The sequence below is a fragment of the Rhodamnia argentea genome, chromosome 1 (genome assembly GCF_020921035.1).
Source record: "Rhodamnia argentea isolate NSW1041297 chromosome 1, ASM2092103v1, whole genome shotgun sequence".
In the NCBI taxonomy this organism is placed as follows: Eukaryota; Viridiplantae; Streptophyta; class Magnoliopsida; order Myrtales; family Myrtaceae; genus Rhodamnia; species Rhodamnia argentea.
The window spans coordinates 30,409,872-30,424,697 of record NC_063150.1 but is presented as its reverse complement, the minus strand read 5'-3'; the positions used below and the strand labels follow the sequence as shown (position 1 = coordinate 30,424,697).

The 14,826-nt window shown below is 41.3% G+C and overlaps 1 protein-coding gene across 3 annotated transcripts; it reads left to right on the top strand.

The window, feature by feature from the left end:
* Nucleotides 1–1,021: 1,021 nt before the first annotated feature.
* On the top strand, nt 1,022–13,230 carry LOC115743904 (probable serine/threonine-protein kinase PIX13). 3 transcript variants are annotated; one of them, XM_048272863.1, is made up of 8 exons: nt 1,033–1,199; nt 1,343–1,650; nt 2,396–2,540; nt 7,210–7,232; nt 11,297–11,432; nt 11,542–11,684; nt 12,184–12,307; nt 12,401–13,230. In XM_048272863.1, exons 1-8 carry the CDS (start codon nt 1,136–1,138, stop codon nt 12,703–12,705), a joined length of 1,248 nt encoding a protein of 415 aa, XP_048128820.1. In that variant the 5' UTR covers nt 1,033–1,135; the 3' UTR covers nt 12,706–13,230. The 3 variants fall into 3 exon arrangements, with proteins under 3 accessions (XP_030534756.1, XP_048128820.1, XP_030534758.1); XM_030678896.2 differs by lacking the exons at nt 7,210–7,232; nt 11,297–11,432; nt 11,542–11,684; nt 12,184–12,307; nt 12,401–13,230 and adding exons at nt 2,715–2,854; nt 3,259–3,382; nt 3,536–4,139 and having other exon boundaries at nt 1,022–1,199; nt 2,396–2,531; XM_030678898.2 differs by lacking the exons at nt 1,033–1,199; nt 1,343–1,650; nt 2,396–2,540 and adding an exon at nt 8,096–8,409 and having other exon boundaries at nt 6,888–7,232.
* The last annotated feature ends 1,596 nt before the right edge of the window (nt 13,231–14,826 follow it).

Here is a 14,826-nt window from a genome sequence, read left to right as displayed (position 1 = left end):
CTGCTTCTGCTTTGGAAACATTTGCCACATCAACGTGCAAACTATGTCCTGTGAGCTGCTTCCTAAGTATAGGATAATCTAGCACATCTTTCTACTAACATAGCCTTTTGGCAGACAAGATGCACGCCTCAGCAGAATTTGAGATGGAATTGGAATCAAGAGGACGAACTAGTTTTTGCTCAGTCTAGCAGCCTTTGTTTTCTTCACCACCTTAATATATTTTTTGCGAGAAGGCGAATGTCGTGAAGTCGTAGTATCAAAAATTACCGGCCTTTGAAGAGGAAGAGAGAACCTTTGTTAATCATCAAAATCACGCAGATGAAGAAAATATTCACGAGAGACAAACTTGCTCATTAGCCACTACAGCAGTTCTCATTTACGACAAGACATAATGTACTGAATTCGCAGGAGGACATAAGCAGAAAATGACAAAATCATAGAATGCGGTGAGCTGCCAACGAAAGATGTGAACTGAAAATAGAGAGAGCATGAGAGCAAACATGCATACAGTTTGTCTATTGTCAACCGTTCAATTTTCTTCTTGTTTAACAATCTGGAAAAGCAGTCTAAGGTAAAGTACGGATGTAAATCTCATCTGTTGCATGCTCTCATCAATTTTCTAAAGGTTTTTTGTTAACAAACGCGACCCAAAAATACTGTCGAAAGCTATTAAAAGTAAGTTTGCAACTTTTCATATTTTTTTTTTCCTGTCATGTGTAATCAGATTTTAAAAAAAAAAAATTCGTATTAAATATGCTCAATGAGTGCCCAAAGCACATACATACATGGCTAAAGGTGAGCTTTTTTAACGCAGAGGGATCTAATTTTCTTTGCCTCATCGACGAACTGTCCCTTTTTGTTTCCTATCCGTAGAAGTCGACGGTGAGTCAATACGTAAATGCATTGGAATTTTGTGTGGAAAGCGATGTGCGAAGCCAGGCTGCTTCTCTGCGGACAGTGTTTGGTGGTCCAGAAAATATCAGCATCGAAGGACATTCGAGTGGTTTCATTTGTCTAAATGTAAGAACAAGTCAATGTCCTCTACTTCCGGGGAAATAAGATTTGGGAGAGGCAAGGAAGAGGAAAGTAGTTCCTGCTGTGAGAGAGAGAGAGAGAGAGAGAGAGAGAGAGAGAGATGGGGGTGTGTTATGGTACTCCTGACTTCCCTACTCCTAGCTTTACTGGTTATCTCAAATCAGGTACTCTTATAGTTTTGCGAGAGTGCTCTTCATCTGGATATCTATTTTGTATCTGGATCTTTGTGCTTCAGTTTGGAGTCTTAATCTTCCTCTTGTGATCGTCTGAAGCAATTTTCTCTGTTCTTTCCTTTTGGAAACTGCAGGTATGAAGTTGACAATCACTGATTCATCATCTTCTGACAGCAAGAGCCATGACTTGGTGGCTGCCCACGGCCATCAGGCCTCTAGAGAGAGAAAGATTTTGGCAGAATCCAGCTTGACCGTCTTCACTGTTGCGGAGTTGAAAGAGGCAACCAAAAACTTTGGAGGCGATGCGCTGGTTGGAGAGGAAGGATTCGGTTGTGTCTATAAAGGGATGCTTCATGGGAAGCAACAGTCTGGAAGGACAAAGACTATAATAACTGTGAAAAAATTGAACCCGGATGGTACTCAAGGGTATAGAGAGTGGCTGGTAAGAACTAGCTTGCTTTATCGATTACGAAAAAGAAGCAACCAAAATGCATGATGGTACTGATGGGAGCTTGTCATGCCCAACTCTACTGTGTCGATGAAAATAGCAGGAGCAGGACTACTAGACAACCCAAATCACGATGGCTATGTGAACCACAAATCCATATGTAACTGAAGTTGGTTATTCCAGTAGTTTCCCTGAGTAGTGGCCTTGCCTTACAATTTTGTTTAGGAAAGGGCCCTTGTGGAGTCACCGCAGATTTTGGTTACAGAGAGATCAGATAGATATTCCTGATAGTTCATTGATTGCCTCCGGCTTTGTTAGGGTCCAAAATGATGGCAGTAGTCAGCGTACAACAGTATTGCTGATGCCTGACTGGGTAGCATTATTTGTTGAGTGCTATTGCCTGCCAGTATGTTCACGATCTTCGCGAAGTCTTCACGATCCATGTACAATTGCAAATTATAATTGGTTTCAGTTTCAAAATTCTATGGTTCTGGATATCTACTACTGGTTTCTTGCAAGCTTGATATTTTCTAGGCTAGTATGATCTGAAGTACATTTTACCAATATAAATACGCAACTTTCGTCACAAGACACGCAATGACGACGATCTTCAGCCAAACTACTAGTTTAGCTGAAAAACATTCTACCTGGTCTATTGTGGGGGCTTAAATTCCTTTCATATCTTTAATACTCACAATGTGGGAGCATCTCTGTTGCTTATTTTCCAATTGTTGTGTAGACGGAGATACAGTTTCTCGGAAGGATATCTCACCCTAACCTTGCCAAGCTCCTGGGATTTTGTCAAGAGGATGAAACTTTAGCTCTTGTCTATGAGTTCATACCAAAGGGCAGCTTGAACAACCACCTATTCCGAAGTAAGTGGCGTAATTGATTTGTGAATTTCTGAAGAGTCATCTTAACGATGCCAAGTTTAGCATATCTTCTTGATCATTTTGCCAGTCACAGTTGACGAATGTCCTCATTTCAAAATTCAAGCTAGTTTAAATGTGGTATTTAAGCGTTACTCACATTGTACACTGTCCGTTACTCTGGTACAGAGGGTTCCAATGCTCATCTTCCGTGGGATGTACGCCTCAAGATTGTGGTCGGGGCTGCCAGAGGCCTGGCTTTCTTGCACAGTTCTGAGAGGAAACTGATATTCAGGGATTTCAAGACTTCAAATATTTTGTTAGATGGGGTTAATATCTTATCCTCCTCATATTGATTACGGCCCTGTATCATAAAATTCATGTGAAGTCTATCACTAGTCTAGTCAAGTTCTTGGGAGAAGGATAATGATGACAATGACATGCCTAGTATTTCCTTTTGAAGACCTGGAATTGTGCCCTCTAACTAGGGAGAAGAGTCATTGTAGCAAGTGGAGATCCTATGCTTCCCTCTGCTTAATTGATGAGAGATCTGCTGTTGATTGCAAATCTGTCCTTAAATTTGATATTAAGTTTAAAACATGAGACGAGACCATGAACCAGCCGACAGCTTCTTTTAGATATCTTCATAACATTTTTTGCTAGATTCATGAGAGTTTGCAATTGATGTTTGGGCTGGAAACCAAGTCTAATCCGCTGTCCGGCTCTTCTGCAGTCTTACACGGCCAAACTCTCGGACTTTGGATTGGTGAAGTCTGGTCCTCCAGAGGGGCAGTCGCATGTTTCAACACGGGTTATGGGTACCATGGGCTATGCTGCCCCTGAATACATACGGACTGGTAATCCAATACAACATTTTCCATTGTAACGTGCTTTCTGGTGACTCGGTGCTGAACGGATGTTCAGTCTTGAATTTTGACAATAAAAGGAGTTGTATCAGGAATGTATTTTTGGCGCTTCGCAGCAACACCTAACACTCTTGGATTTTACAGGGCATCTCTATGTAAAGAGTGATGTTTACAGTTTCGGCGTGGTGTCGCTTGAGCTACTAACAGGCTTAAGGGCATTTGACACGGACCGTCCGAAAGGGAAACATCTTTTGGTGGAGTTGGCCAGACCCCTATTATCCAGTAAAAGACAACTGAAGACTATAATGGACTCTAGATTGGAGAACAATTACTGTATAGATTCTGCATACCAAATAGCACGGCTTGCTTTAAAATGCGTTCGCAGAACTCCTAACAAGCGGCCTTCCATGACTGAAGTCGTGGAAGCACTAGAATCAATAGAAGCTGCCAATGCTAATAAAATACCTAGGGATGCTTGAATTCACTTATTCTGTTGTTCGTGCTTGGCGTGACTTGGTCATCAAAGTCTTTTGCTCCACATTTTTCCATTTGTCCCAGGATTGATCTTGGGCTGTGAATGTTCATCTCCATTGTACCCAGCAGTTACTCGGTGTTGTGTTCTCTCCTGAGTCCTTCGGAATAGTCACGACGTGTATATCCGTACATGCATCGGCTTGTCACTTGAGATGTGATCTTACTTTCTTTAACAAGTACAGTTTCTATGGTTAATATTTGATTCTCTCAGCAATCAAAGGTTTACATAAGAAGTCTGTAGCTCTTCAACTGTCTGAGCTCTTTTTCTTTTTTTCATGCTTGGGCTCTGAACACCAGCAGAAGTTCATCATATTCATTGCCGTCATGGAATTGTTCATGTGGTACTCGGTCTGCAATCAATCTCCAGTAAGTTTTATGCTGGTTCGGTCGATTCTCACAGTGATGTTTGAGCTCTGAGACATGGTTGGGTTATTGATGGAGTCATGTAAAGCAAAGAGCCGCTCAGTCGTCCATTCAGGATGAACAAGATCATGTCATTTGGTGAAATCCTGTTGCAGCTAAACTTTATCTTTCCTGTTACTATCTCAAGAATGAGCAAATGTAGGACGAGACATCAAAAGGATGCTTCTCAAGAATGAGCAAATGTCGGGATTTTCTTTAATTAGCAGTAAAATTAACAATTTTATAGTCATTTTTTTCCTTCAATGTTTGTCGGTTACTATTTTTTCTACAACCATCCGATGTTATTTTTCCTCTCTTGCCATCCAACTTCCTGACATCAACATATTATAGGATATGTTTATTAGAAGTTCTAAAACTTATCATGAAAGTGTAATTGAGTCCTAAAACTTGTAAATGAGTCCCCAAACTTGTCAAATTGATGCAATCGAGTTATTCAATTAATTCCGTCCAATTTGGTTAACGGAAAATGCTGATGTGGCTTTTCCAAATATCTTCTCTTTCTTACGTGACGATGACGTGATTAAAACGACGTTGTTTTGGTCCAAATTTGATTTTTAATATACTTTTTATTTAAATTAATTTTAAAAAAGCATGCCGCAGAAGTAGAACCAACAACGAGGGTGAAAAACACTTGCTGCCGGGACCCCACCATCGCCGAGGCCGGGCGACCCTTGCCAACCAATGGCGAGGGTGTGCTGGTTTGTTCCGCTTTGCATCTTTTTTTTTTTAATATAAAATTTAGCTTATTTTTAAATTAATTTAAATAAAAATTATATTAAAAATAAAATTTGGATGAAAACGAAGACATTTTGCCACGCCATCGCCACGTAGAGAGAGAAAATATTTAAAAAAGTTGCAAATTGAACGGAATTAATAGTAGGATTCGATTGCACGTTTTACAAGTTTTAAAAATCAATTATATTTCCGTGATAAATTTTAGAATATTCAGTAAACATATCACATATATTAGGGTAAATTTCAAAAAAAGGGCCCCAAATGCCCTCACTTTCTCAAAAAGGGGCTCGAAGTGAATTTTGTGTCAAATAAGGGCCTAAAGTGCCTTCTGTGTTTCAAAAAAGGGCCTGGCCAGGGGGTTTTGGGTCGTTTTACATTTTCTGATTTATCTCCTTTGTTCTTTCCTTTTTTTTACTTTTTCCTTTTTTTTTAGGCCTCCACCACCGCTCTCTCTCCTCTCTCTCTCTCCCACCGTGCCCTTCCCTCACCCAGATCCAGCAAGCCCATGCTCAAATCGTCGCCATCTCCGTTGTTCTTTCCTTTTTTTTTTTTTCCTCCACCACCGCTCTCTCTCCTCTCTCTCTCTCTCTCTCTCTCTCCCACCGAGCCCGCGCCCTTCCCTTACCCAGATCCAGCAAGCCCATGCTCAAATCATAGCCATCTTCGGCCACGCTGCCGCCGTCAAGAATAAGAAGCTCCTCCTGGGCCACCTGCTCCTCCACCTCTTCCTCTACAGCATCGAGCCCCCATCTGTTTTTGCCTCCAATAACATGATCTGATACCTCGCCCGGAGCTATCTCCCTTTTGGATTGGTCTTTGTCTAAGAGTCGATGCTGCAGTGAAGGGCAAGAGTCGCCCGCCCAACCCAAGCGAGGGCGACCATCACCCTCATTCGACGTCGGCCCAAGGGAGGCCCGGCTACAGTTCTTCGTAGGCGATGAAAGGGACGTTGCAGTGAGAGAAAGATATAGACGGAGAATATTGGACTGTGGGGGAAGCAGAGGGAGTGTAACTGGGTCGGGTGCCGGTCCAATTCCAGTAAAAATCTACGCACAAGTGGAGATCGAATCTGAGTGTCATCGAGCAAGGACTGTGCAGTGGTTTTGGTAGCGAAGAAAAGCAAAACTGCGTTCGAAAAAATGGACCTCAGGACAGAACAGAGGGAGGCCGTCTCCAGTACGCGAACATCTTCAAATGCACCACCACCAGCCTCGGCCTGCGTTGGGCAAGGGTCGCCGTCTCTTGGGCTGGGTGGGAGAACCTTGCCCTACGCCAGCGACCACAGCCGGTGGACCAGATTTGCGTGGGATTCAATGGTGGCCGGATTTGCCCGATCTGGCAAGGGCTCCCCTCGCCGACAGCCGCTAGGCCGGCCTGCCTAGGAGAGGGCTGGCCTCGCAGCCGCCGGCGAGGCCGCTCAGCCCACGGCCGCCGATGAGGGAAGGAAAAAAAAAAAGAAAAAGTAAAGAAAAAAAGAAAGAACAAAGGAAATAAATCAGAAAATGTAAAAAGACCCCAAAACCCCCTAGCCAGGCCCCTTTTTGAAACACAGAAGGCATTTGAGGCCCTTATTTGACACAAAATTCACTTTGGACCCTTTTTTGAGAAAGTGAGGGCATTTGAGGCCTTTTTTGAAATTTTCCCCATATATTATACTGAAGTTCGCACAGTTAAATTCCTTTTACCTCTCGCTTGTTTCCCTCGCTTTCTCGTAATTCTTGTTCTACCCATTTTGCCTCCTCCCCCACGTGGACTCGAAGTCAGCGTCTTGCACCAGTGGAATCCAAGCAGCACAAGTCAAAGAAAACCATCCTCTATCTCTCTTCTGAGAAAATTCTGTTGCCGCACAAAAAGAATATGAAAAACAAAATAAAGAACGAAAGAGAGAAGAAATGAGACCCCCATGAATCGAAATTGTTTACGAGATTTGACAAAAACGATTCCGAGTGATATTAGTTCATGAACCATGATCAGCATCGGAGGAAAGAGCCCTTTTTTCTGCTTTCACACTTACCCATCTTCTTCTTCTTCTTCGTTGAAGCTTGAAAGACTTCGTTTTGAGGAGGAGGGAAGATAAATCTTCGCATGGGAATTTGCTGGGGAGTTCCTGACTATCCAACTCCTAGCTTCACTGGTCATCTTAGACGTGGTAATTCCCTTGTTTCTTCTGGAATTCTTTTCGTGCTTTCTTGTTTTGTTTTCATTTGGTGTATTTTACACCATGGATTGCGCGTTTCTAGGATGATGTAGTCTCCAGCTGGTTGTCCTGAGAATGCAGGTGGTTTTTGTTCCCTTATAGTAATTCTGAACTTCTATTGTGATTCTACGGGTTAAAGTTTTGATATTTGGTTGATTTTGTTGGCATCGGTTAGCAAGTAGGAAAATTTTTGACACAATTTTGATTTCATTGCCTCCTGATGATGGAATTTGTTACCTTCGCATTTGGGCTGGGCATTTCATTGGATGAAAGGATTAATTTTTTGATGCTTTAGCTAGAATACTGAGGTAAAAAGAGATTACAAAGAAGTAGAGACAGAGAAATGAGAATAATCCGATTGAAAGAGGTGGATATGAAGGGGGGAAGAAGAAGGCATTTATTACGAGAATGAAGCATACTGGTGATGGCATACATATGGAATATGTTTGACATACAAGATGGACTCAGTCCCAATGGTTTCAGCATTCGGGATAAAGGGCTGTTTGGTGTCGGCATTTCAATGCAAGAGATCGAATCCTAACTATACATCTTCTAGATATTCTTCCTGTTATTCTGGTTATTGTGATCCTGCTTTCTGATTTGTCTTGAAATTCATGCAAGCCTTAACTTATAGACAAAGTAAATATGCTTTATACACTCGTCCAATGACAACTTCAGATTCTAACTACCCTAACTAACTCTTTTCCCACCAACTGATATCTCTACAACTCAATTAGTTGCTGCTCATCTCTAGCTCCTGTCTTCAGCTCATGGAAAGTTCTCCACCTTTTTTCTCTTCACTTGTGTAATCACAGGAGGACCTGCTCTGACTATAAGCAGTTCATCGTCTTCTGAGGATGGCCTGAGCAGGAGCTTGGGAGGAAGGTCGAATGAGTCTATTCCCAATGGTTATGTTGCTCCCAATTCAGAAGTTAGGGTCTTTAGTTTTGCAGAGCTGAAAGTTGCAACGAAAAACTTCAGATCTGACACGATTCTTGGCGAGGGTGGTTTTGGTAGAGTCTTCAAGGGCTACCTTGATGAAAAGGGGTCTTCGCAGAGCAAAAAAATGACTCCAATTGCCATAAAAAAATTGAACCCAGAGAGCATGCAGGGATTTCGAGAATGGCAGGTAATCTTAGTTCTCTAAGGAAAGCTCCGGTTGCATGTTCTTTGTGGTATTTAATGTCATCGCTATGGAATTTTTAGCAAGAAGCTCTATCATGATGGTGGGAGAAGAATCACGTCCAGATGTGTGGTTTATTGTAGAGCGATGAGAATGAGAGGATATATGTTAGTGCCCTTTTTTGTAGCTAGATTGGTCTGGTTCTGTGTGGCTAATTTCATTTGATGCTCAAGCTTAGTTTGCTTTCTTCCTTTCGAGAATTTACGTCGTTACCGAACTGAACACATATTTCTGGGGGTTTTAACAATGATGCGGACCTGTTTAGGATTGCATTATTTAGGAGAAGACAGTGCATATCCTCTAACTAGGAGCATGTCCTGGCAAGAGCTTGGAGAAAAGTCGGCTTGCTTTTCCATTGTATGGGTCAAGTCCATATAAAAGCATTCAATAAATCTTGTGAGATTCTGTTTTCAAGGATTTCTGGGGTTATTTTGTTTTGTTTTTGGGTTTGTTTTTGTCTTCTAGACATGCAATAGAAGAGTAAAAATTGGCTTATCCTGCGCCTGCTGCCGTTAATTCACCAGTTTTTATTTTAATCTCTATTCCAACCAAAACAGCAGGAACAGTGCTGGTTGAAATACATGGCCCATATAAGTTTCCGTATGCATGTACTATTGGACCTTCAGATAGTCAAAAAATTTCAAGAACAGCTGCCTTAGCAGATGTGCTGAACAGGTTATTAGTAGGGGTGAGCAAACCGGACCGGACCGGACTGGCCGGGTTGGTTGGTCCGGTCCTTTAGGAGGGCAGTCTAGTCCTCGGTTCCATGGTGGATGTGATCGGATTGGACCGCTAGAATATATATATATATTTATATATATAGTTAGAAAAAAAATTAGAAATTTTTGAAGAATTAGTTAATGTAATTTCCCCATCTTCTGCTAGACACTCACTCCTCTCCTCTCACTCGACGCTTGCGTCTCGTCTTCTCAACGCAGCCTCCGATCGTGTTTATTGATATGCAGTCTCTGATCGTGTTTTCTCTTGACTCAATCTGTGTTTTGCCTTTGTTCGCGCTTGGATTCAGTGAAGTACAAGTGTAAATTCTGTTTCAATTGTTTTAAGTGTTTTTCTTCCTAATTTAGTCTTTTCTCATTTTTTTAGGATTATGAGTACACATGTGATGGTTGTACAATGGTCATGTGTATGTTTTATTAGTTTAGATGGTTGAGATTGGAAGTTGTTGATTTAAATCTAAGGGTTAGATTTCTATAAGTAGATGATGTTAGCGGTTTCACTGGGACCGGATTGGACTGCCGGTCTCGATCTGATCACCAGTCGTGAAAATTTGGGGACCGGACCGGCTCGGACCATGCACACCCCTAGTTATTGGGATGAAAAGCAATGAGACATGGTCACGGCATATCTGTTTTGGAAAGCATGTTTAAGTGATGGTAAGGGGGTGTGTGGATGAGAAGGCAAGCTGCTGCAAATCCCCGGACCATTTGATCAATAGATACACTGCTCTTGATTTAGATCTCGAGATTCCGCAATCTTGTCCCACAGTTACATCTATGTTGTGTAGTGCATATTACATGTATGTTCGTTTTCCAGCAGCCAAACAGCATGAAGTGTAGGAAACAAGTAGGAGAGAAACTTTGCCTGCTTAGCTTCTATCTTTGAGGTTCTTGAGAGCTGGAGTAGAACAGTCTTCTGAATCTTTTTTTTTTTTTTGGTCGAAATATTCTGAATCTTGTTCATTGTCTATAAATAATATGCTAAAGTCCAGTGATAGTTTGTAAGTTACAAATCTAGGAAACTTCTTGCATTTCAGAGGACTTTATGCCCTGCATCAGAAAATATTATGACTTGTATCCTTGCCTTTTAAGCTCAACTCGGAGTATGTCACTACAATGTGTATGAAACCATCAAATCCCGACATAATTTTTATGACATTAGAGCCGCCCTCTAGAATTTCTCAACATACCGCTAGTAACTAAAACCAGCCTTAGTGAGGATAATCTATTTCTGGATAAATATACAGGCCGGCCCTGAAAGTGAGGTGACATAACTGTTTTGAGTCCAAACTTGTGCTACTTTAGGAGAAACTGGAGATAACTATTCTTCTCCACTAGCCTAAAGGAAGAATGAATAAGATCCTGCCACTTCCTTTTTATGGGTCACCTGGTAAATGGCAGTCAACATGTTATTAGCATATTAGTCTATTAAAAGGTAAAAGGTGTGGAGGGAAGGACTTAGCCTCCTCATAAATCTAGTTAGCACTTGCATTTTTCAGAATTGATCATCACTCAAGGTGCTATTGTCTTTCTTGGAAGGCGGGCATATACTGTTTACTACACGAGAGGAGTGCATTCTTTTCTATCCTGTTGCACATCAGAGTTGTATGATTCTATATTTTTAGACTCTACATGGTCACCCTTACAGCCATCAATCTTATGCTCTATTGTCTTTGCCGATTGCAAAATCATGTGAGAGATGTTTACTTGCTCTATAAATAAGTTGAGCTCTTAAAATTTGCTTACTCCCCGGGCTATTTTCATGAATATGAGGCTGTGTACAGTAAGCCAAATGAAATCCAACCATGTGGATCACATGCGAGGATTTACTATTGAACATGGGTGCTGATGCATCGTTGAATATTTCATCCCAGTTTTTATCTTAGATAAATTTGTTAACATCTAAAATTTTTAGCATGCATCCATGCTAGATGTCCCTAGGGTGCCATTGTGGGTTTCTTTAATTTCTTTTCACATAAATTGATCGTTCTGTCTCCTCTCTCTTCCTTCAGGTGATGCGTGTTTGCTTCGTTATACTTATAACAAATTTGAAATTATTTTTGCCTATTTGAGATGGGATTGATGACTTTTTGCAGTCGGAGGTGAACTTCCTGGGCAGCTTATCTCATCCAAACATTGTCAGGCTATTGGGATATTGTTTGGAGGATAAAGAACTACTTCTTGTCTATGAGTACATGCCAAAGGGTACCCTAAAGAACCACCTCTTTGGAAGTGAGGTTCTTTCTTGGGCATTATATACGCGCCTGCTTTGAATATATGACAACTATGGTCTTTCCTTTGTTCAGCGTACTACATGAATCATGTGTCTTTCCTGTTGCAGGGGGCTCAGCCATTAAACCACTTCCATGGGTCTTGCGGCTTAAAATTGCAATAGAAGCAGCTAGAGGATTGGCGTTCTTGCACCAGTTAGAGAGGCAAATAATCTGCCGGGATTTCAAGCCCTCAAATATATTGCTGGACTCAGTAAGTTTAATTTTCATTATCTAGATTAGATTAAGCAATACCACCTTGTTGTTACCTTTAAAGTTTGGCTCCAAAATCTTCTGTGCTTGTTCACAGATGTTTGCAACATCCCTCTTTTTTCGCAATCCCCTCTTGCCATTCTGGAAGCAGCAAGAATTTGAAACCTTATGCTTTCAGGCTTTCATTCTGGCAAGTTTTTCACATAAAACACGGGAGTTGTCATGGCAAAGCATCTTCAAAATGATGATTAACCTGGTTCGCCAAATCTGGCTTCCGAGTATGTTTTCCTTGTTTTTTGATTGGAGGATTTCTTTAGTACAGTCATTTGAAAATGTATATTCCCAAGCTACTCTTTTCATAGTTGGTTTATAATTGTAACCATGGGCCCTAGCTAGCTTATTAAGTTTGCACAGTCCAAGTTTACCCATATATAGATCACACTAGCAGTTAAAAGTAACCTTATCCGCTTTGACCTTTTGTTTGGCATGTGTTTTGACAGTCCTATAATGCCAAGATATCAGATTTTGGGTTGGCAAGAAAGGGTCCGGACGAAGACAGATCACATGTATCAACGCGGGTTATTGGAACTTATGGCTATGCAGCACCGGAGTACATAGCCACAGGTAATATTATGGGTTTTCTGAATAGATTGGGTGATCATTGAAGCTGTGTTTAGCAAACTCATGTTAGAGTATCACATCCTTCTGGTTGAACAGGTCATTTATATGTGAAGAGTGATGTCTATAGTTTCGGGGTTGTACTGGTTGAGCTTTTGACAGGGATGCGAGCATATGATGCAAATCGTCCGACTGATCAGCAGATTTTGGTGGAGTGGGTCAAGCCTCATCTTTCTAAAAGGAAATTGACAAGAATCATGGACTCTCGGTTGGAAGGGCGGTATCCTCTGAAGGATGCTCTTGACGTAGCAGCGCTTGCATTTCAATGCCTCCAATATTCGCCCAAGCACCGGCCGTCAATGCACGAAGTCGTTCAGACCCTGGAACGCATTAGTTCCAGCTAATAGAAAACACTAGTGCCTAGACGATTGATTCCAACTTCGCTGTCTTTCTCAGACACGGTCAGTAATTCTTTATTCCTCACCTGCGCCCATCGCAGATTCATCATCTCTATTCTATGTAAATGCTGTTTGTCCAGGTGACTACTTTTTGTAATGCAGTATAGGTTATCGATGTCACTGTCGTAATGACTCAGCAAGCCTGGCCAGTTATGTTTAGACGTACTGGGAGTCGGTTCTGATATTATCTGTATTATTCTTTTGGGGGGTGGGGGAGGCCTGGCAGTCATTGTATTGAGTCCAAGGTCCTCAGTTTGACTGTTTCGGATGTTTCCGGACCATCTAGATGAGGCATTGGGTTAATTCTTGGGAAAATGTATTCCTTTTCTTGATAAGCACTGGCCATGGCGTTTGTTTGACACTCGCAACATCAATAATTGCTTTGTACTAGTGTGATACTACGAACAGGATACATAGACTTGTAAACTTACATAGTTCGGTTGAGCAAATAAAGTTAGTTTTGCTGCAGAAGCGAAGCTAGTTTGATCCTGTGTGCATCATGTATAAAATACATAAGACTAGTAAACCTATGCGAGTAATGTAGAGTAAGTTATCGTGGTCACTACTGTAGCTACTCAGCAGCCCTGGCGAGTGATGTTTAGTCATCCCAGGAATCGGCTCAAGCTTATTTACGCTGTAGAGGGTCCCCGAGCTCTTCTCGGTGAATGGTTTGGATGTCGCAGAACCATCCGGACGAGGCATTGTCCTTTTCTCGATATGTCTCCGGGACGGCATTTATCCGGCACACTTTGGCAACAATTGCTCTGTACACAGATCTTGTAACTTTGTAGGGACAATAATTTTTCGTGTATGTGGATTGGATGGGAATTGCTGTAGTGCTTCTGTGTCTATTGTGTGTAGCTGCATTTCTCGCTTCATCCTGAGTTAAATAGTCAGGGTCAAGCCTTTGAGTGCATCAGACTATCTGGGCCGTGACGAACTTATGCGTGAACTAGCTCGGCCGATGGATTCGCTTGTTGGCCCACGTTGGACTAACCCTTCCATGGGAAAATTACCAAAAGAATTTTAAATCTATTATATTTAGTGTCAGTTCAGTCCTAAATATTTTAGTTTAGCCAATTCGGACATAAAATTTTTGACAATTTGTCATTGTAGTCCACTTGATCAATTTTAGCCTGAGGTTGATGACGTGGACGTTGTCATCCCTACGTGGCACGACCGAAATTTTTCGAAATTTTTTGAAATTTTTTGAAATTTTTTATTTTCTTACCAAATTTTTTCTTTTTCTCTTTTCTCTTTTCTTTTCTTCTTTTTATTGTTAAGGGCCAATGAGCCCTTAACAATAAAACAAGGAAAAGGAAAAGGTAAAATAAGAATTAAAAAATTTTCCACATCGAGGTCAACCACATTACGTAAAACGGCCCGTGCCCATGTTGTCAAATTCCTTTTCGAATTGTTCGAGTGGACAACATTGACGAATTGTCAAGGTTTAGAATTAAATTAGCCAAATTAAAAAGTTTAGGACTGAATTGGCACAAGTACAATTGATTTATAACTCTTTCGATAATTTTTTCCATCTCCTAACTCATTTAATAGACTCGAAAATACGTCTCGATAGGTCGTTCTCACGGAGCACAAGAGGCCTATATGAAAAGAAACATTGAAATCATAGGGCGTGACTTACTTGATGGAAACATGATGAATAGAACGAAGCGCCTCTCAAGTGTCTTTGCCAATGACTCTGGCTCAAGGTGGTGGAAGTTTTACACACGGTGGCATCCACGCATCTAAGTACGTGGCGCAGCACATTTGCAATTTTGCGGCTGAAGCCTATGCCATGACTTTCTGCGAATGCTTTATATGATTCGTGTGCAAGTTTTGCAACAATTCGACTCTTATTAATGGAAGCAGAAATAGGGTAAGAAAAAAGATAAAAAAAAAATTAGGGGAAAAAGAAGGGGCAGCAATTGATTAATACACGTGGCACCAGGAAAACCAACTTTCTTTCTCGTTTCATTGTGGGTTCGAATTTTACGGATTGAATGCTAATTTGTTGTTCTTTATCTTTTGGCATACTGACATGTTGACGCCGGAATAAAAATCGTT

What these genes read in the sequence shown, in the direction of transcription:
- LOC115743904 (XM_048272863.1), top strand. Translation starts at nt 1,136, where the DNA reads ATGGGGGTGTGTTATGGTACTCCTGACTTCCCTACTCCTAGCTTTACT. An exon ending in TACTGGTTATCTCAAATCAG is followed by an intron (nt 1,200 to 1,342) that starts GTACTCTTATAG and finishes TGGAAACTGCAG; the next exon opens with GTATGAAGTTGACAATCACT. An exon ending in AAGGGTATAGAGAGTGGCTG is followed by an intron (nt 1,651 to 2,395) that starts GTAAGAACTAGC and finishes ATTGTTGTGTAG; the next exon opens with ACGGAGATACAGTTTCTCGG.